Source organism: Chlorocebus sabaeus, chromosome 3 (assembly GCF_047675955.1).
Source record: "Chlorocebus sabaeus isolate Y175 chromosome 3, mChlSab1.0.hap1, whole genome shotgun sequence".
Taxonomy (NCBI): domain Eukaryota; kingdom Metazoa; phylum Chordata; class Mammalia; order Primates; family Cercopithecidae; genus Chlorocebus; species Chlorocebus sabaeus.
Window position 1 is genome coordinate 658,218 of NC_132906.1, and position 22,721 is coordinate 680,938.

General features: G+C 48.1%; 1 protein-coding gene across 8 annotated transcripts in view; it reads left to right on the forward strand.

Annotated features, from left to right (window-relative positions):
* Nucleotides 1–22,721, forward strand: part of CRYL1 (crystallin lambda 1) — a 140,894-nt gene that overhangs the window by 61,368 nt on the left and 56,805 nt on the right. For 7 of the 8 annotated variants that reach the window (XR_012091704.1, XR_012091708.1, XR_012091706.1 and 4 more), the window contains exons 4-5: nucleotides 6,342–6,503; nucleotides 13,644–13,838. Coding sequence is in view for 3 of the 8 variants with exons in the window: in XM_008021667.3 (XP_008019858.3) it covers nucleotides 6,342–6,503; nucleotides 13,644–13,838 (357 nt within the window). In the remaining 5 variants the exon portion in view is untranslated. The remainder of the gene's footprint in view (nucleotides 1–6,341; nucleotides 6,504–13,643; nucleotides 13,839–22,721) is intronic. The other variant, XM_073012716.1, reaches the window with a different exon arrangement.

Here is a 22,721-nt window from a genome sequence, read left to right on the forward strand (position 1 = left end):
CCTCCCGCCCCGTCCCTCCCACCAGGCCGTCCTCCCGCCCCGTCCCTCCCACCAGGCCGTCCTCCCACGCCGTCCCTCCCACCAGGCCGTCCTCCCGCCCCGTCCCTCCCACCAGGCCGTCCTCCCACGCCGTCCCTCCCACCAGGCCGTCCTCCCACCCCATCCCTCCCACCAGGCCGTCCTCCCACCCTATCTTCCCTCCAGACTGTCCTCCCACCCCCTCCTTCCCCCAGGCCACCCTCCCGCCTCTTCCTCCCACCCCATCCCTCCCACAAGGTGGTCCTCCCACCCCCTCCTCCCACAATGCTGAGCCCCTGGAGGCCCAAAAGCAGTCCTGTGCTTGGGAAGATGGTTTGGCACCTCCGCAGCTCTGGGTACTGCTTTCCTCTCTCAGTAGACACTCTGTTCACCTTAGACACCCAGTCTCAAGAGTGTTTCCTTTTTTTTTTTTGAGATGGAGTCTCGCTCTGTGGCCCAGGCTGGAGTGAGTGGTGTGATCTGGGCTCACTGCAAGCTCCGCCTCCCGGGTTCTTGCCGTTCTCCTGCCTCAGCCTCCCGAGTAGCTGGGACTACAGGTGCCGCCACCGGGCCCGGCTAATTTTTTGTATTTTTAGCAGAGACGGGGTTTCACCATGTTAGCCAGGATGGTCTCGATCTCCTGATCTCGTGATCCGCCCTCCTTGGCCTCCCAAAGTGCTGGGATTACAGGCGTGAGCCCCCGTGCCCGGCCAGGAGTGTTTCTTTCTGTGAGGCCTTAGTGCCACCTGCCCCACTCGCACCAGAATCAGTCAGGCTTTCTCCCACCCCCGAGCTGTTTCCACGATCCTGAGATGGGTGAGTCGTGCTGTGTCGTGGCTTTGTGTGTCTGGCCGTTTCTCCACTCGGTTCTGAGCTGCTGGAGGCGAGGCCGTGGCTGCTTGGTTTGTGGTGCCAGCCTTCACCCCAGCTCTGGAGCCTGCGGCCTAAGGAAAGATTGGTATCTGGAGCTGCCAGGTCTTTTTAATAAAGATTGATAAATTTTACTTCATACTACATATAAAAGTAGGCATGAAAAAAGTAAACACAAGATGGATTAAATAAATAAACATTTAAGAAATACTAAAATGTTCTGGAAGATAGCATAGGTCCCCAAACATGGAAGTAGGAGGGCCTCACAAAGTGAGGTGTAAAAACCATGAACAAATGCTGGGTTTGTAAGCAGTGAACCTCTGTGGGGCAGGAGGGTGCTATTTACAGAATCAGAAGATAAGCAGCAGACCAAGAAAAATGTTTGCAATGTCGGCATCATATTACAAAATATAATGTTTGCAGTATCTGCATCGTATTAAAAAATATAACTCAGTTAAAAGAGAGACAAATTGAACAAGCTGAGAGCCGAATCAAGGACACAATCCCATTTACAATAGCCACCAAAAACCTAAAATATCTAGGAATACTTCTAACCAAGGAGGTGAAAGATCTCTATAAGGAGAACTAAAAAACACTGCCACAAGAAATCACAGATAACACAAAAAAATGAAAAAGTATTCCATGCTCATGGATTGGAAGAATTAATATTATTAACATGGCCATACTGCCCAAAACAATCTACAGATTCAATGCTATCCCTATCAAGCTATCAACATCATTTTTTAGAGAACTCGAAAAAACTGTTCTAAAATTCATATGGAACAAAAAATGAGCCTGAATAAGCAAAGCAAAAAGAACAAAGCTGAAGGCATCATATTATCCAACTTCAAATGATACTATAAGGCTATAGTAACCAAACAGCATGATATTGGTACAAAAACAGACACACAGACCAATTGAACAGAATAGAGAACCCAGAAATAAAGCTTCAGCCCTACAACCATTGGATCATCAACAAAGTCAACAAAAATAAGCAATGAAGAAAGGACTCCTTGTTCAATAAATGGTGTTGGAATAGCTGACTAGCCATATGCAGAAGAATGGAACTAAATACCTACCTTTCACCATATACAAAAATTTACTCAAGATAGACTAAAGATTTAAATGTAAGACCTCAAACTATAAGAATTCTAGGGAAAAAAAAAAAACAAACAAACTAGGAAATACCGTTCTGAACATTGCGCTCCTGGGAGAAATGATGAAGAGAAACTGGGGTGTTAATTAGGCAGATTTAAGCCAGAGATGTAACTAGTGCTAACAGAGTTTATAATGTAGAACGCCTCCATCTTCAGCCCGAGAGTGGATTTCCTTCTGCTATGATTGCAGTAGGATTCTAATTCATATTTCCTTTCTTACCATGTCTCTTCCTCTTAAAATTATCCAATAGATCTTCTTTGCATGTACAGTACCCTAAGTATTGAAGTCTTCTAATTTGTTTTTTCTTTCTGTAAAGCACATTGAAGCCTGCTTCCAGATATTTTGCACTAGCAAATACAGATTTTCTAGCAACAGGATGCCTATTTAAAATGCCTGGATTGACCGGGTGTGGTGGCTCACACCTGTAATCCCAGCACTTTGGGAGGTTGAGGTGGGCAGATCATCTGAGGTCAGGAGTTCGAGAACAACCTGGCCAGCATGATGAAGCCCCGTCTCTACTAAAAATACAAAAATTAACCGGGTGTGGTGGTGCGGGCCTGTAGTCCCAGCTACTTGGGAGGCTGAGGCAGGAGAATCTTTTGACCTAGGAGATGGAGGTTGCAGTGAGCCGAGATCATGCCATTGCACTCCAGCCTGAGCAACAGAGTGAGACTCAATCTCAAAAAATAAAAATAAAAATAGTAAAATGCCTGGATGGATTTAAAAACAACAACAACAAACTTGACAGAATTTTTTTTTCATCATGAAAATCTATGTTTTGGAAAATGTATGTTGCATAAGCAAGTGGATAAACTTCAGAAGTGAGTACTTACCCAGCACACCCTTCCCCTGGGAATGGTCCAGGTAGCAGACTTGCTGGGGCTGTGCCAGTTTTCCACATCAGGGCCCTAATGGGTTGAATTCACCACACAGGTAACTTTTACTAACCGTGAAACACTGAAGCTTACAGTTGATTTACTTTAAAAGTACAAGTTAGAGAGCATTAAAAGTAATGCCTAGAATAGCATCATGTCGTTGTTTTCCCTTCAAGAAAGGCAGGGAAATGCCACACACAGCGTCTAAACTCTGCCTCACCTGTCAGCTGCTCATCCTGCCTGAGCCAGTGCTCAGTCTAAGGAAGAGGGTGACCCTTTTGACAGAACAGTTGTGAGAACTGGGAAGTTGCCTTGTGCTTTACCTCTCCCCAGAGTTTTATTTGTCAAAATGTAGGCATGCCGATGGTGGTTGTGCATGAGAATATTATTTGTCATGAGTTGTGTCTCCCTCCCCCGCCTCAAAACCAACAAAACCCAAACAAACACAAGTCAGTGCTTTGAAAGATGCTGTCAATCTTTAATTAAGCAAAATCAAGCTGATACCTTTAGTAGTGGTAGAATTTTTGCTAGTGCTTCACGTTTGGTGCCTGTCTCTAGAAAGAGCCCTGTGAAAGACAGAGTTGAGAGTGCACGGGCCGCATCTCTCTGGTTTGCAGAAGGAGTGCAGGTACCTTCTCGGCTGTCTCCCTGACATTCTTCCCTGCCTGTCCTCCCCGTCCCTTTAGGGCAAAGAGAGTGATGGCAGCTTCTCTGAGCTTTGTAACCAACTGCAAGTGAGGAAGGTCCTGATAAATTTGTCAGACTCCCTTTCTCAGACCAGGGGTATCTGAAGGAATAATAGCAAGGAAATAAACTCAGCCGTGACATGGACAGCATCCTTATAACCCCAGCCCAGCACATCCAACACAATTGGGTCACTCTTAAAAACAGCAACAACTACAGCAACAAAACTTCAAGCAAACGTGCCATTAAAAACTCTTACATAATTGGAACAGATCTGAGTTTCCTCTGGTTCAGGTTTTCTTGCCTCTTTGATAATCAAATGATCTGAAGAAAGGCATAGAATTTCAGGGGAGAATCTGCATGACAGGCTTACAATAAGGCTATTCATGGAGACTCTTTTATTAGCTTACACAGGATCTGCATCATTCTTCGTCTCTGGCTTTGCTACAAGGCTCCATTTAAACTTAACCCAACTTGCAGACTTAACTGATCCAGGAATGGCTCAATACAATGAGCCAGCTACTGTAGCTCTTTTTCCCCCTTTGATAAGGGGAGTTAACACAATGGGCTTTACAGTTCTTAAATGACTGATTTTTTTTTTCCGTCTTTGAGATGTGGTGCTTATGCGACCTTTTGTTTCTTTAAAAAGATTCACATGGTTTGATTATATTTTTAAAAAGTATTAAAAAATCCAGTATGGGCTCCCTACCCTTACAATAAAACTTTAAAAATCTTGTAGATAATATAGATGCAAAATTCATGTCACACTATCCACACAGCTGATTTCAATATGTTAGATATTATTAACTATTAGCATTATTCAATTAAACTTGAAAACATTTATTTTTGAAGGGTGATTCTGATACAATTTCTAGTAGTACTTCAGCATTGAATTTCACATCTGCACAATTCTGGTTATCTGCTGGTGTTTATACTGTATTCATGACCTAATATGATACGTAAATTTAACATTTTAGTGAAATTGATCAGGTGGTTAGAGACCAGGAGATGGCTGCAGTGCTAATAACCTTCCCACTTCCCATCAGGGCACCTTGTTTATCGCTGAGTAGTTGGGATGGAGAGGAAACCCTTGAGGATGCATTTCGTGGCACACTGCACCGAGAGCATTAAGGACTGACACTTTGGATACACACCTCAGAAGAGTGGTTCCCAAACTTTAGTGGGAACAGGAATCATCAGGGATGCTTGTTAGAACTGCAGATGCCTGGAACCCACCCCTAGAGACTCTGATTCAGTAGGTCCGGGATGGGAGCCCAAGAATTTGCATTTTTAACAAGCCACGCAGTTGATTCCGATGGGATGGGTATTGCACCACACTGAGAGTCATTCTCCTGAAGTCACTGGGGCATGTTGGGAGGCCCTACCTACCTCCTCCCCTGCAGCACCTGTTGCCCCAGGTGAGCAGGGACCTTGGTTAGGAGTGACCCCTGGTGTGATCCCAGAGGTGCAGATGTCAGGAGGGGAAGGACAGCTCTAGTATTTCCAAAGCGTCAGAGCAGCTCTTGCATCTTTCCCCTGGTCTGCTTCCATCCACAGCAGGGCGGTGTCCTCTTCATCCTCATGTGGCAGGGAACACGCCTCGCCTGTGGGCCAGTGCTGAGTGTTAGAAGGTGTCATCTCACTCTCACTCTAGCTTTGTAATTAGAACTTCAGAGTGGTTGTTATCTGTAGTATTTTAATCCAAATTTGCATCTTTATCCCACTCCCCTACCCCGATTAACGTAGTTTTGGATTTTTGGAAATGGAGATCTTTTTCGAAAGGATCTCCAATTAGAAATCGATTCTCAAGAAGCCTTTTGGGAATTAAGGATGTAACATGTTTGTTCATTTCATGAGGAGGAGATTTTTCCTTGAAGATCTACTGATCTCATGGTCAAAGCAGATAGGGAAAATAAATGTTGATGATAACTACCGATGCTTTTAGCAGTTTGCCTGGGGTGCTGTTGTGTGTTTTGTTTGTAGAATCCACCCCCACATCGTTGGCAGACTTTATTATTATGAGAATTTCCAGGCGATTCAAAATTAGAAAGCACAACAAACTCCCATATATTCATCACCCACTTTCCAGAGTTATCAAGATTTATCATATTTTCCAGCAGCCTTTTCTTGTTCTTAAATCTTGCTGGTGGATTTTGTAAGGGAGAACAAATAAAATCTTTTCTTCTCCTATGGAAAGGTTCATGGCTGAGGGCCCTATAACAAAAGATAGATGGACGAGAGAGAAACATACAGATGTATTTATTTTAAGTTTTACATGACACATGCTTAGGTTTGATAAAGAATGGACAGTCTTTCAGAGGGTATGATAGGACAAAGGGGTATGATCTAGCTGGCATTAAACTAGAGGGAAGTTGGCAAGGCCTGTTTGTTCAGATTCTCCCCTGTGTCCCTGTGTCTTCAGAGACAAGGAGATTGTTTTTCTCTGGGTGTAGGGAGGGTACCTCTGGTATGAGGGTCTTATGACCTGCTTCAGGGGAAGGGCAGAAAATTCTTTTACAGTCTGCTTTAGGGGAGGAGAGAGCAGAAGGTCAGAGGGACCTCCCTGCTTCAGCTGTTTTCTCAAATGCCAAGTTGCCATATTTTGGGATAACATGTCCTGAACCTCATCATTTTCAAAGTGGTTCATTTGAGGAATGAAACAAACATGAAATGCTTTGCTTGGGGCTTGACTGAGTCGAGTGGTCATGAATAGTCATTTCAGCGTGTCCTTTTCAGGAGTGTGTTCCGGAAGACCTAGAACTGAAGAAGAAGATTTTTGCTCTGTTAGATTCCATCGTTGATGATCGAGTGATCTTAAGCAGTTCCACTTCTTGTCTCATGCCTTCCAAGCTGTTTGCTGGCTTGGTCCATGTAAAGCAATGCATCGTGGCTCATCCTGTGAGTATTTTAAATCTAGAGGATTGATTGTATCTCATTCTGTTTTTTTTTAATTTTTTATTATTTTTTTTGCGGGGGAGGGGGCCAATAACTTGTGAGTAATCCATTCGTCTTTTAAACTGCTTTATTAAGATATAATTCACTTACACAGTTTGCCAATTCAAATTGTGCAGTTCAGTGGTTCTTATTGTATTTACAGAGTTACACAATACCAGTATTTTAAAAAAGAATTTTATCCCAAAATTCCTTGGATTTATATCTGTGTACCTAATGTGCAACGGAATAGAGTGAGCAATGCTTTGAGACTTTCACCCCCAGGTAACTGTGTAGCTGAGGAGGCCGACTAATAAACAAATGATTCCACTATCAGTGTAAAAGTGCTGCATCAAAAACGTATACATTGTGTAGGATTGTATAGATATGTCACTTGCACTGTGTAGTTAACACAATTCAGAGTAGGATCCATTTTGTTAAAATGCAGATTCTGGGTCCTGCTCCTGAGATTCTGACTGCAGGTCTGACTTTAAGAACTTTTTTTCCCTTGTGGTTCCCTTCCACCCACTCACCGTAATTAACTGTGCAAGCTTATTTGCCAGGAGTACATTATGAGGTGCCTTGGACAATAAGTTTCAGACTGGCATGCAAGCACTCAAGGAATCTTTTAGCGGTTAACGTATTGAAGTGAGGAAAGGGGAATGAGAGAGGAGATCCAGTGAACGACATTTGAGCCCCAACTGTGAGATCAGCGTGACCTTGGAGAACCAGGACGCCTGTTCGAGCGGGAAAGGTGACTTAGCTCAAGCTGTGATAACTATAATAGTACAAAATAGTGACCACACCCTTGGCATCACCAGGTTGTCAGAGGTTCAGATCAGGGAGAAGCAACACAGAGGGCCCAGCCTGGCCAGGAACTGGTTGGGCTGATGAAGGGATGAGAGGGTCCGAGCCTGGGGAAGAGCATAAGCAAAGACCCTGGGCCAAGGACCCTCTCGGTGTGCAGAATTGTGGGAGGCCAGCCCGGTGGCATGAGCACACATGCCTTGGAGCCATGGGAGAACAGCGGAGGGCTCAGTAATGGTTGGGTCTGGAGAATCGTGAGGGTTACTCTGAAGAGCTGGGACAGACAGCTTGGGTCCGGAGCATCAGTGTGATGTAGTGGAAGTGCTGCCTGGGGAGGGTAACATGAAGGTCCTTCCTGGGATGAAGACGGGTCAGAGAGGGGAGCAAGACAGTATTCCGAGCATGAGTGACCAGGGCCTAGGATCAAGAGCCGGGCAATTCCTCTTTCTGAGCAAGAGCCATTTCGAGTGTGGAGGTAATCACCTACCAGATCTGTAGATGCCCACCAGGTTTTGTGTGCTAAGAAGAGCTGCAGCTTGGAACACCATTTACATAGCTGCATAGTCCTGGGAGATACGATGGAAAGAATGAGGAGTGGTTATAAAATAAGGAGGCTGAGATGCATAAAAATAGAAGAGAACCCATCACATTTGGTTACCACTCAAATACGAGTGAGATTAGCATCACAAGGGACCCTAATTGAAAGCGAGTCCGAGAAGCCTGCCTTGCCTTTGCTTTGGTGACATACACACGTCTACAGAAAGGGCTCCTGGAGACCTCAGCACTTTCTAGGTTGCTGCTTGATTGCTTCAGTGGAAGGGGTCAGCCTCCTAATTTCTAACCCATGTTCTTGCTTCTAAGTTAGTTCACAACAAAACTAATCTAAATAAAGTTGTTCAGAAAATACCTCCTGAGTTCTTTGATAAGACCTTTACTGTGTCTCTTTAATTTTAAATCACCAGATGTGTGAGAGGACACTTGAGTCACTTTCTTCTCCCTCACACCCAACCTAGTCCCTTGACCAGCAGGAGTTGGTAACTGTTGAATAATGACACTTCTCTCCCTCCTTCCTACTCTTGTTCCATCCCACTATTGCTCACCTACTTAATGAAACAGCATAAAGTCCAGACCTTATTTTAAAAATTAATCTTCCCCTTTGGGAGGCTGAGGCGGGCGGATCATGAGATCAGGAGATCGAGACCATCCTGGTTAACACGGTGAAACTCCATCTCTACTAAAAATACAAAAAATTATCCGGGCATGGTGGCGGGCACCTGTAGTCTCAGCTATTCAGGAGGCTGAGGCAGGAGAATGGTGTGAACCGGGAGACGGAGCTTGCAGTGAGCTGAGATCGCGCCACTGCACTCCAGCCTGGGCGACAGAGTGAGATTCCGTCTCAAAATAATAATAATTTAAAAATATCTGCCTTATTGTTACAAATTCTTTTTAAACAAAACCCATGTTAATTAAAGCAAATCAAATAACCCAAATTAGCCATCTTTGGACCTTTCCTTTTCTTTCCTCTGTGTTCCAGCTGCCCACCTCTCTCTCTTTTTTTTTTCTTTTTCTGTGGCTCTGTCGCCCAGGCTGGAGAGCAGTGGTGCCATCGTAGCTCACTGCAGCCTTGAACTTCTGGCCTCAAGCAAGCCTCCTGTCTCAGCCTCCCAAAGTGACGGAATTACAGGAAAAAGGCACCCAGCCTGGCCCCACCTCTTGCTCACCCCACGGGACCTCTAGGGGACTGGACAGGCAGTCCCTACAAAATCAAGACCTATTTGTGATCTCTGAGGAACCCCAGTTTCCACGCTGCACCCCCCTCCCGCGGCCAGCTAGGAGCCCACCCTGCAGCCCCCAGTCCCTGCTTGGGACCCTTTGTTTCAATCATTAGTGATTTTTGCCTGGGCCGAAAATAGGATGAAGAAAAAGGAGGCTTGTTCATGCCGTGACAAAAGTGGATATTCAGCAAATTGGAAAGGTTGCTTCTGTCTCCGCCCATACAGCGAAGCCTGCAGCCCTCGTGGCACGGGCCACGGCCACGTGTTCCCTGGGGCGGGGCCAGACTTCCGGTTAGTGGATTGGGAAAGGCGCTGTCAATTCAAACAGCGCAGGAGTTGGGGCTGGGTTTTAGGGTATGCTTCCAGGACTGGAGGTGCTGGCGGCCACACTGCAGGCCCAGGAAGAGGGCTGTGCGTGCAGGCCGGCTGTGCTCTGGACATTTTCTTCTCCTGTGTCTTTTGTGGTGTTTCCTCGACTCCTCGTGGCAGTGACTCCGGAATTCCCACGTGGAGGGGCTGGGGGAGGAGGATGTGCGGGCTGGGGCCTGTCGGTGACAACGGTGTGCACGTTGCATCGCAGTCTCAGGTCTTATTGAGCTGTAGGGAGCACTGACAGAGTGGCAGTTTTCTACTGGTAGTTTAGCCACACTTTACAAAGAGGCTCCCTCGGTTTTTCTCCTCCTTAGTTCAGTCTGGGAAGACGATGGTCCGACGGGGCTAGTGGGGTCTTCGGAGCCCACCAAGTACTGTGCCGTATGGACGGGTCTGCCTGGGAAAGGGGCCGCGGCTGGCAGACTGGGGCGTGCGGTGGGCGTGGGGGGAGAGGCCACCAGTTAGCCCCGTCCCCCGCCCCAGCCCGGGCTTGGCTTTTTCGGACTCACCTCACGCCTGACACTGAAGCCATCTGCCCTGGTGGTGGTAGTAAAATTGGACCCCATAGGGCTTGCTGTCTGCCAAGCGCCCGTGCTGTGCGTCCGTTTGCACATGTGCGCGCCCCTGCGGCCGCTCGGAGCTGCCTTGGAGCCTCCCTGCGAGCGCGCCGCGGAGAGGATGGGCTGTCCACGGAGCACGGAACACCCAGGGCTGGCACGTCTGCAGCCCGGCGGCCTCCCGCGAGGGCGCTGTCGGCCCTGGGGCCCTCGCCGTTTTGGTTGGTCCCGGCGCGGGGGGAAGGGAGTCTGGGCGGCGGCGCTGTCGGCGCGGTCACACGGCCCCGCGCGGCGGGGAAGAATGCGCCCCTTGTGCTCCCCCGGCCTGTGCGGCGCTGCCGTGGTATCTGTCTAACCCTTTCGGGGGTGTGTTTCTCAGTCCACCGCTCACATTCCCACACGGAAGGTGGGGCGGGGGGGAAGCTGCCTCCTCTCCTCGCTGGTCTCCTCCCCTCCCCGCTGCCGTGGTCAATTCAAGGGGCACCTGACCTGATTGACAAGATTGACCTCCTGGGTCAGAGGCCGATGGCTGAGGTTAGGGAGACTGTGTCCCAGCCAGGAGACCCCAAGGTCCTTTTGCGGCGACTTTGGTAGCTGGACACACAGGTGTAGATGGAAGTCGGTGTGGATGGAAGTCTGTTTCGGGGGACTGGGTGGGGCCCAGTCTTTGGCCTCTGCATCCTAGTCAGCCGCGTGCTTTGTTATCGTGGGTGCTGAGGCCTTCAAGATTTTTCACTGGAGGAGTCATGAGCAAAGACCTGTTTTTTACTTTTAAAGTTTGTAACTGTGGTAAAATACACATAACAATCTACCATCTTAGCCATTTCTAAGTGCGCAGTTGGGAGGCATTAAGGACATTCTCATTGGCTGGCAGCCACCACTACCACGGATCCATGAAACTTTCTCGTCTTGTAAGACTGAATCCCATGAAACCCTAACTTCCCACCGCCGCACCCCAGCCCCCGCACCCAGCCGTTCCGTTTGCTGCTGTTGTGGATTGGATAGGCTGCCGCCACAACACGGGTTGCTCTGGGAAGATGAGATAGAGGTGCTGAGACCCCAGCAGGAGTCCCATGAAGGGAGTGCAGAATCTGTTTGGAAACGGGGGCCCTGAGCTGAGTGTAGCGGTGGCAGTGGTTTTTCTGAGAGAAGAGTGAAGAGAGGTAACAGCACTTCAGTAGCTGATGGTGTGTCCGGAATTGGTTCTTGCCGGTGGGTTCCTGGTTTTGGTGGGTTGTGGTCTTGCTGACTTCGTGAACAGCAGACGTTGGTGTTGAGTGTTACAGCTCTTAAAGATAGGACAGACCCAAAGAGTAAGCGGTAGCAAGGTTTATTGTGAAAAGCAAAAGGACAAAGCTTCCCCAGCAAGGAAAGACACTGGACTTAAGCCCCAGAGTGGGGCAGGGTGGTGACCAGCTTTTATTCCCTAATTGGCCCCACCCATGTTCCGTGTCTGTCCTATCAGAGTGCCCTTTTTCAGTCCTCCCGGTCATTGGCTACTTTTAGAATCCTGCTGATTGGTGCATTTTACAGAGCGCCAATTGGTGCATTTTACAAAGTGCTGGTTGGTGCGTTTTACAATCCTCTTGTAAGACAGGGAAGTTCCTGATTGGTGTGTTTTACAATCCTTTTGTAAGACAGAAAAGTTCCCCAAGTTCACACTTGACCCAGGAAGTTCAGCTGGCCTCGCCTCTCAGTGGAAAGTGAGAGGGGCTAGGGAGAGGCAGCGGCCGGGAACACTTCTTCTGGCACTGACTTGGGTGTGGGGATGTGACACATTCTCACTGAGATCAGGAACCGACCGGGGTGGGGGACCGGGGTGGGGGGGGTAACCCACATGAGACCAGTCTGTGCTGGGATGTGCCCAAGGGAAGGCATCCGGCTCCAGGGTGAGGCTGGGATCTGTGTGAGACACGCAGGTGTGTTCTGTGTCCTCGAGTCTTGGTGGTGGTGACACCAGGAGTGGGCACAGGTGGGCCACTGTGGCAGACTGGGGGTCTCCATCACTCAGGAAAGTGTGAGCAGGAAAAGCTGCAGAGAAGACTGAGAGGAGGGAACTGGTGAGTTTTAAATAGAAATGCTTTCTAACTCCTTGTCTCCGTCTGTTTTTGCTACCAGTGAGGCTTACAATGTTGGAAAGACCCCAGCCCCAGCATGCCTGCTTTATATAAAATAAAGCAAAATTCATCTGAGAAAGACACACTTCCAGTTCTTCTAATCTTGATTTTTCAAAAGGTCAGAGGTTAAGTATTTCTATAAGAATTCAGTAAGTGACAGGTGTTTAACCGAGACATCGATTTACCATCTGTCTATTTGGAAACAGGAGCCATCTTTTCTTGATTCCTGAGAGGGCAGAGTGGGTGCCCGGGATGGCCCTTATTGCTCCTTCCCTCTTCTGTGGGAGTCATCTTTAAATGGCAGCTTTTGCTCATGGAAGCATCACTGAGCAAATGTGACATTCTACTTATCACCCATATGGTGGAGGAAAACCCATTTAAAAGCACCATTTGGAGACCAGTTTTTGCTGTGGTATACTTGGTTCAGTGCTCAGGCCAGTCAGGTTCTACCAAGCACTGTTTTCTATGGACATTTGATAATTCTCTGTGAGGAATCTGTAAGAACAGTTTCTCAAAGTAAACCAAGAACACAAGAGTTGAATGGTAAAGTCCAGGGTCCTCCCTCGGGGCCCACTCACCTGGACAGTGCCTTCCTGTCTTGGGCTCGTCGGGGTGCTGGGGCTGCTGAGGTGTGTTGATGCTTGTTGATTTCTAGAGCGAGAAGGTGATGTTAGATTGGAAGAGGCAGATGCTTAAGGTACAATATGGAGGAATTAAGGAAATACCAGGTTTTGGGAAGACACTGCTAATAATTTATTTTTGAGATCATCTGGTGCTGTCACTTAGGCTGGAGTACAATGGCACAGTCATGGCTCACTGCAGCCTCCACTTCCTGGGCTTAAGTGATTCTCCCACTTCAGCCTTCCAAGTAGCTGGGACTACAGGTACACAACACCACACCTAGCTAATTTTTTTATTTTTTGTAGCGACAGGGTCTTGCTATGTTGCCTAGGCTGGTCTTGAACTCCTGGGCTCAAGTGATCCCTCCACCTCGGCCTCCCAAAGTTCTGGGATTACAGGTGTGAGCTATCACACCCAGCTTGCTAATAATTTTTAACACTGACACAGGAGAATTTCAGAGCCTGTGGTGACTGCAGATGGGAAGACATGATTCTCAGGGGGTGGGCTGGGAGGAAGCTTTGAAGACAAGACAGACGGGAGCAGAGAGACTCTGTCCTGGGGAGGCCAGGGCTGTGAAGATTAGCCATAAACATACAGGATAGCAAGCAGTTCCTCCAAATTCCAACTTTGTGTTTTGGGTATTTTTTTTTTTAATAAAACCACACAATTCTGCATCAGGTTCCCTTTTTCTCTCTCCTTTGTGAACAAATTTCTTTCTCAAGTATCTTGTTGTTGGCCACTGAATCTAAAGGCACCATTCCAAAGGTGCATCTGCTGCTCCTGACCATTCAGGGTGGGTGCAGTGCCCCAAACCCGGGGTCATCTCCTTGACTCCCCCACTTCTCTCTCTCTCCTAAGGTGAATCCGCCGTACTACATCCCGCTGGTTGAGCTGGTCCCCCACCCGGAGACGGCCCCTACGACGGTGGACAGAACCCACGCCCTGATGAAGAAGATTGGACAGTGCCCCATGCGAGTCCAGAAGGAGGTGGCCGGCTTCGTTCTGAACCGCCTGCAGTATGCAATCATCAGCGAGGCCTGGCGGCTGGTGGAGGTGTGTGCCCTTCCTCTCTTCCTCCTCCCTTCCTTTCTCCCTTCTTCTTCCCTCCCTCCCGAAGCTGAGCAGGACAGTGAAAGTTGTTCGTTGGACAGCCTGGAAGCTGGGAAAGTCAGAGGCTGCTTGGTTCTTCTTGCTCTATGCTTTAGAAACAAAATAAAATGCAGCAATTCATTGTCTGCCCGAGAGGTTCTTACAGTCACCTGATACTGACGCGATGACAGGCTTCTCTCCTTCTTGCCCTTTCAGAGCATTGGACATAATAACCTGTGTGGCCCACTGCATTTTCCCACAGAGTCAGCTTTTACCCCTCAGTGTTATAATTTTTCAAGAGGAAAAAAAATTGTATTTTGTGTAAACTTCTGTCTGCTGAAGGAACCTAATTGTTTCAAGAGCTTGAGAAAGAAATGATGAATATTCTTGTTAGAGTAAATGCTTGTCTTACGTATAAAGAGGAAATGATATGTAAATATATTTAACATCATCCTCTAATGAAAGGATTTTACATGGAGGTGAGGAAGCGGCCTGGCTGCACGCATCCCCGTGTACATTTGCATGAGGGGTCCTGGCGCCTGGGGGCGATGGGTCAGCTGGACCCCAGGATGAGGCGGAGAAGTCTCGGGACCTGGGAGTGGAACCGTCCGGCCTCCCTGGTGGCACTTGCCCAGCTTCTGCAGGGGAAGGCAGGACTCTGCCCACGCCTGTGTTGCAAAAACACTGTGGAAGGCTCAAGGGCCGGAAGTACCCAGGTGCACAGCGTGGGGAGGACGCTGCTCAGGCTCGAGTCATCTGCGCCTGGCTCCACAGTTCCTTGTTGGGACTCGCAAGGACACACACCGAGCCTTGCCTGAGATGGCAACCAGGAAGCTGACCGTGCCCCAGCTTCCTTGAGTGTTGCATTTCAATTTCCCAGCAGTTCTTCCAAACCAGGCAGGTGTGCGTGACAGACGTGGCCTCCGGCAGCCTGCTGCTCACATTGGGTTCCCTGTTAGGTTCATTGTCTGACTGGACTGTCGGGTGCATTTGCCATGCAGTTGCCTCGATTCTGTGTCCTGATCTTTAAATCCACTTAAGGCTCCTGTATTTTCAAGAAACAGTGCTCAGATTTCCACTGTTGCGGCGGCGGTTTGAATTTCTTAGTAATTCCTTGAATATCAGTCAGTGTCAAGGTATTTTTGAAGAAACACTGATCTATCAGAACCTTCTTGGAGATTTATTTAAAATATTTCCGTTTGTCTAGAAAAGGGGAACAACTTTAGACTCCTTGCCCATGTTCACTTGTTGAATTAAAACCTTGTGGGGTTTTACAGGCAATCTCAACTTTTTGTTTGTAAGATACTTTAGCACCCTAAGTAAAATCTTGCTTTCTCCAATCTGAAAGGTGTGAGCCCATTCAAGGAAGAGTGTGCGATTCTGGTGTAAGGGGATTGGGTGGGAGGTGTATACAAAGAACTCTCCATTGCAGGAGCCATGGAGGACTCTGGTGTTTCCTTTTGCTGCTGGAGGAGGGCGGGCGGGAGGGGTGAGGTGGGCTGCTCTGGTAGTTCTGCTGACTCGCGATGTCCACCCTGCTTTCGGTTGTCCCGCTTCATGGTCATGGCAGCCTGAGTGACACCGTGTTACTGGCTAGCGGGAACGTTCTTACTCCCGGCTTTCCGTGGTGACGTACCTCCTGAGAAAGCGAAGCCTGCGTATGTCTCTGTGTTGGCTGCTGTGGGGACTCACATGCCTGGAGTCCCTATAAGGAACTGAGTGCCAAAATCTAGCAGGATACAGTTTGTGACAGAACAGGAAGAGGTCAAGAGAAATGGGAAACTAAGACAATGTGAATAAAACCCAAAGAATCACCTTGGTGAAAGTCTAGACGATAATTTGTTTCTAAAAATAAGGATGATCTATCTCCAGGTAGCAGGCCCCTGGCAGTTCTAGAAACTGCAGGTCCTCTCCTGGCAGGGGTGGGGTGAGAATGGCGCTACCCGGCGCCCCGAGCCCCACAGGGATGACTTCCGGGGTGTGAGGGGCTTTAGTTATGGGGCAAGGCTGGCGGAGAGGGAACACGGAGGAGTTTGGGGAGGAGGGAGAGGCTTGTCGTGGTGCTGACCTTGACCATCACCGCTCAGTGGCAGCGCCTCCATTGGCCAGCTACTTCAGGAGCAGGGTCACGACCAGTGTGCCAGCACTCCAGTAGCAGGTTGGAGTTTGACCCTTGCTTGGCATGTTAATTGGGTAGAGCCAGGATGCTTTCAGGGTGAGAGAGGGGCCAGGTGACTTGGTTCAGGGCGCTGGGGGAGCCTGCTGGAACTGGAGCACTGGCGCGCTGGTCATGACCGTGCTCCTGAAGTAGCTGCTGACATGCACTCCTGAGCATCCACGTGATTACCCTGTGTTCCGGACGGCTCTGGGGCTGCGCGGCAGAACCATGCCTGGTCTCAGTGTGGCCCTAGAGAAATCTTGCCCACCATGATTGTGCCAGCCACAGTGTGCCTCCCACCTAGCAGACAGTGGTGTACCTGACACAGTTCTGGTGGGTTGTTTTAAGGATTCTTGACTGTATTGTAGGAAAATCTGTGCTCCTGTGGCTGGTTTCCATGCCAGATACTGCGAGTCAGCAAACGTGAGCAAACCTCTCCAGGGCCCCACCTCCCCGTCTCGCAAATCCGTACAGTTGCTCCAAGCCACAGTTGAACACAGGGTGCAGTGACGCCCCTTTGACTCACAACTTCCAAGCCCAGATGAACTTGAATTTTCATTTTGGAGTCTTTCAATGGTTGAACATATATTTGGTGTTTTCTAAGTTTACCTCAAAACTTTCCAGAGCAACTTTTAATAGAAAAAGGAGCGGAACTGGGGAAGTTTCACAGAAGACACTATGTAGGCTTGTGCATGTTTTAAGTTGAAAAGCTCCAAAGGCCTTGCAGAGCTTCTCCTTCTCAGTGAGGCCTGGCGTGGGTTCCATGTGTGGCCAGAGTGCCTGGTCCCTGAGCTTTGACTGTAGTGAATGGAATGAGCATTGACAGGGGCAACTAGGACTCACTGCCCCTCTAGGACTCACTGGTGTGGGTGCTTCTGTCTCAGGATCCTCTGGGCTCACAAAGTAAGCTGAAATTCTGTTTGACCCTTGCGTGGCACGTTAATTGGGTAGAGCTGGATGCTTTCAGGGTAGGAGAGGTGCCAGGTGACTTGGTTCAGGGCGCTAAGGGAGCCTGCTGGAAACGAGCTGTGTGCCTCTGTCCAGGCGTGTGGGTACTGGGTCAGCAGGTGAGGAAGGAATGCCGTTCCCTGCCACCCCTGCCATCTGCAGATGAGGCAGCTCTCCACAAATCATAAGAAAGTGTGAATTTCCAGGGGTCCGACCTCCAAGTTGAGGTAGGAGCTAGAACAGGATGGAAGGACGGCTTGCATTTCCACCCGTGACAGTGTCCTGCTGCTGATGTCAGCGTGGGGCAGAAGAAGCTGCGTTGCCACTCACTCAGTGGTGATAACAAGGGATCCCATGGATTGACTTTCGCGTGTTCAACCAGCCTCACAGACTTGGAATAATCCTACTTGGGATTGCTGGATTCAACCTGGTTATGCTTTGTTGTGAATTTTTTTTGCATCTAAATTCATAGGAGATATTTGCAGATTTCTTTTTTTTGTACTATCTTTATTTGATTTGGGTATCAAGGTCATACAGGTGGAGAAACCCAATGCTTGGGGCCAGAAATATTTCAGATTTTGGATGTTTACAGATTTTAGAATATTATATACATACTGTTTTAGCATCCCTAATCCAAAACTCTGAGATCTGGAATGCTTCAGTGAGATTTCCTTTGAGTATCATGTTGGTACTAAAAAAGTTTCAGATTTTGGAGCACTTTGGGGTTCAGATTTTCAGATTAGGGATACTCAGCCTGTTCCAGCTGCATAAAATGAATGGGGAAGTTCTTCCTCCTCTCTGTTTTCTAGAAGAGATTGTGTATAATTTTTGTTAATGCATTTTTAGATATTTGGTAGAATTTTCCAGTGAGGTGGGGTTCTTTTCTGGGAGCTTTCTCATTATGAATTTAATTTCTTTAATGGTTGTGGAACCATTTGGATTGTCTGTTTCGTCTTGATTGAGTTTTGATGGTTTGTCGTTTCTGAGAAATTGGTCTGTTTCTTTTAAGTTGTTAAGAGCGTAAAGTTCTTGGTAGTCTTCCTTTTTGTCTTTTCAACGGCTACAGGGTCTGTAGTGATATCCCTGGTTTCCTTCCAAAATTGGTGATTGGTGTCTTCTCTCTTTTTGTCTTTGTTCTCTTGCTGGAGGTTTATCAATTTTATTGATTTTTTTTCTTTTCTTTTCTTTTTTGAGGAGCAACTTTTTGTCTCATTGATTTTTTTTTTCCTTTTATTTTCCCGTTTTCAGTCTCACTCACTCACTCCGGGACCATATTTTTACACCTGCAACCAAGCATTAAAGAGACATTCTAAGACAGGGGCAGGGGTAGCAGGGAGGCCCCCTCACTATGGGGGTGTGTGGAGGGGAGCCACACTGCCAGCGCCATTTCTGGGTCAGAAAGAGAAAGCACTGGGAATGGCAAGCATTTTCTTGTCTTGTCTTTGTGGCATCCTGGGCTATGACATGCTGCCACGTGCATCACCCGTGCAGCTCTGTAAGTCCTCAGACCTTCGTGGGGTGGTATGGACACCCGGATAGCCACGGGAATGGAGGAGCCAGGTCTGTTGTGCCGTCTCACAGGTGTTCACTCCGTTTCGTTTCTCTTCCAGTTGGCTTCAGATTTGGGATGAAGCAGCCCTGTGGTCTTGGAAATGCCAGATGGACATGTCTGGCCACAATCTACTGACACTTACTTCCCCTGCCAGAGGCATGCTCCCTGGGTGACAGGATCTTATTGGCTGGGATATCATTTCGAGTCTACATTTTTAAGGCATTAGCATAATGAAGGACATTGTGTTGTGACAATAGACTTTTGGCTGGACAGTAGCTGAGTTCGTTGCCTGTAAATTCTTTCCCATGAGGACAGGGTATGTGGAGGTGCCTGGGAATGAATCTGCAACCCTCGGCAGGTTCTCAGCCTGCTGGTGTGAGTTGGTGGTGATGAGCTTCGGAAATTGCTGACCTTGGGTTCTGCCTGTCCTCGGAATGAGGTCATCCCTGTGCTGGACTGCTGTCCCTAGGGCCTGGGCGGCAGAGACTGAGTTCTTGGTCTCTTGATTTGTCAGGGCGGGTGTGGTCTGGGGCATCTGGATGAGGCCCTGAGATTCCAGAACATCATCACTGAGCTTTATTTCAGACACCACTGTTAGGAGACATTGTTTTACTTAATGAAGCGTATCTCAAGATCGTGTAGTAAAATTGGCAGATGAGGCTTGTTGTGGCAACTTACTCCAAGGTTTCTGTTGAATATCATTTGTATGCAGATACCATGTCCCTGGCTGTGTATGTGTCTCTATGTGTGTCTCTTGTTTCTAACTCTTTCTCTCTGACCCCAGGCTCACAATAGATACATATGCAGCTAGCTGGGTGCGGTGGCTCACGCCTGTAATCCCAGCCCTTTGGGAGGCTGAGGCGGGCAGATCATGAGGTCAGGAGATTGAGACTATCCTGGCTAACACCATGAAACCCTGTTTCTACTAAAAATACAAAAAAATTAGCCAGGCATGGTGTGGTGGCAGGAGCCTGTAGTCCCAGCTACTTGGGAGGCTGAGGCAGGAGAATGGCGTGAACCTGGGAGGCAGAGGTTGCAGTGAGCTGAGATCGCACCACTGCACTCCAGCCTGGGCGACAGAGCGAGACTCCATCTCAAAAAAAAAAAGATACAACGTGCAGCTCTAACCAGCTTCTCATGTGGTCACTATGTAGCTGTGATTCACAGTCCTAGTTTTAAGACACTGAATACCTCTGGTTATACCAAAAGATATAAAAATTGATTTAAAAAAAGTAGCTGGGCAGGTGGCATACGTCTACAGTCCCAGCTACCGAGGAAGCTGAGGCAGGGGGATTGCTTGAGCCCAGGAGTCCAAGACCAGCCTGGGTAACATAGTGAGACGCTCTTTTTTTTTCTTTTTTAAAAATAAAGATAGACTTAATTCACTTTTAATTAAAAACACAAACATATTAGAACGAATGAACAATATGTTGTAACTGCACAGAGGATGAGAATCGCTCTCCCAAATCAAAAGCTCACCTAGCCAGACCTGCCCCGCGTGGACCTGATGGAGAGCGACGCCCCAGGGGATCTCCCTTGTCATACTGCTTGCATGCTTAGCACCAGCCACCCGCCTCCAGCTGTTTGATTTCCTGAGCAGGGATGCAAATTGTGATTAGGTTTTCCTTTTAGGAGATTTTCCTTTTAGGAGTCATGGGCCTGTGTGGGCAGAAGCAGGTGCCTCAGGAGGGACACCTGGAAACAGCCCTCCCCATGACTGATTGTAGCTGACCGCCTGTGCTCGGGTGTGTCCGCCTGCCGACTGTACAGTGGGGCCTCTGTGTGCCAGGGCCTGGTCTCCTGCTGTCGGCCGGGCTTGTGTGTAATCCGCTGCATTATGAACTGTTATGCTGAAATTAGAATGTAAATCAGAAGCTCCTTGGCAGACTGGGAGGTTACACAAAGGGGAGGCAAGGGCATGAACATATTCTGGGGGGAAGATGGCCTAAAATGTTTACATTTCCTGCTGTAACTACCTCTTACATTTCTCTCACATGCGCTGTGTTCACTTGGAGGTGAATGGTCCTTTGATTTCTTCTCTCCCCTTATCAGCCAACATTCATATGGGTCTGGTTCTCCACCTCTGTGTGAATTCCCAGGAAGTTGCCTTCTCACGTATTTCATTTTCTGAGCAGGAAGCAATCTGAACAAGCTGCCTGCGTGGCCTGTCCTTTTCTGGCAGTCCAGGGAGGCTCTGCCGTTTCACTAAGTGGCTTTTAACATCATTGTCAATGTGAGCAGGTGCCCTGAGACCCTGTAACAGAGCAAGGCAGGCCCACTGATGGTTACTCAGATGCCGACTCCGGAAGAGAATCGGTACAAAGCAGGGGCTCCAAGGAGGAGCAGAACCGGGCTCCACCATCGTTTCGTAGGCTTTGAGGTCAAGGACAGGAACAGCAGTCTTGTGGCTGGAAGCAGCAGAGCTTGACAAGAGGAAGTCTGTGCGGAGCCACTGCCAACAGGAGATGGGGTCCTGCTGGCAGCTTTTCTGGAGAAGGACGGTGTTGGAAATGAACTGCTGTGGTTTGCTTCAGACTGTGGTGCACCCAGAATGTGTCTGGGGGAAAACGTTGAGGCTTGAGTAAAACAGCACAGCGCAGACACTGGCGACATCTGTCTGGTTTTGGCACAAAGTCACATAGAGCGATGGGCCCAGCGTATGGGGAAGTTGGGGGAGCCAGGAAACAGCCAAGTCCGGCCTCTGCACCACGCCTCAGCTGGAGGGGTTCTACATTTTACTTAGTTGAAAACTGAACCCTAAGAGTTTAGGATTTTTTTTAAGACACAGCATTTGAAGCATCTGAGTGAATCGCTGATGGGGCTTCCAGAGTTCCATGTATCTCAGCGCTGCCTTTTCTTCCTGCTGCTCTGAGGCTCACATCACCCCAGAAAGGCTGTGTTCTCCCTCTGCGGCTTTGCCCTGGGCTAGGCCTGTGCGGGCTGTTGTTTTTCCCCCTGAAAGCATCATTATACACATAGTGTATAATGTGCCTTGGCCTCCCAAGTAGCTGGGACTACAGGCGCATGCCACCATGCCTAGCTAATTTTTTGTATTTTTAGTAGAGTTGGGGTTTCTCCATGTTGGCCAAGCTGGTCTTGAACTCCTGACCTCAAATGACTCGCCCACCTTGGCCTCCCAAAGTGCTAGGATTACAGGTGTGAGCCACCGCGCATGGCCTTAATTGGGATTTGTTTTTCTAGCGGCAATTTTCCATAAGAAGTAGACTTTTGTAGCATTATTTATTATTTTGTGGGTGGCCATTTTCTTAGTCACATTGGTGAGCAATAAAACCCTATTGAAAAGAGAGATACTGCTGATTTATGAATTTAGAGATACCTGTATCGCCATTAGCAAGCAAATAAACAACATCAACCACATACTCATTAAAAATCCCCAAAATGCTGCAAAGCTTCTATGTTAGTATTCTAACTCTAAAAAATAAAAATAAATAAATGAAAATGCTGTTGCTGTAACACCTTCTAGCAATCATTACCAATAGGTGCTTGAGCAGTAACTATAAATGATGGATTTCAGCTCCCTCAGTTTGAAGTTGGGAAGTTAACAGGCCAGGGGTAAGGGGCCCTAGAAGTAGAGGATGGGGGTGAGGAGTCCCAAGAGAAAAGGCAAAAAGAAGGAGGCGGGAGGTGACAGATTACACCGCATCCCTCTTCCCTTGTGGGAGCCAGCCTTCGTGCCTTCCATCAGCTGCAGGTAGAAGCCAGGTGAGGCCGCTGGAGCCCCATGGGCCATCAAGGCTGGACGCGTCTCTGGGTAAGGATGTGGGGAGCAGGCGGATATGGGGCTTGTGTTCCATGGCTGTTTTTGGAGTCAGGGCTTACACTCTTTGCTTCAAAACTTATTGTAGTAAACGGTATTCCCAGAGGAGCCCTCAATGAACGTATCACTGCCCTCATAGAATGGAAGTGAACATACTCACATTCATACACGATGGATTCTCTTTGCTCTTGTATTTGTTTTAAAAGTCGAGGCCTTTCCTTTCTTTCAGACTCTATAATACTGTTGTTTTTCCCCCGAAAGCATCATTATACACGTAGTGTACTGACAAAAAGTGCACCAGGAATTAGCACTGGGGCCTGAAGTCCTCCGGAATGCCGCTTTTATTAGGGCAAAGTCTTTCCTCTTTCCTTTCCATTTTTTGTTGTTGTTGTTGTTGTTTCTATTTAAAAG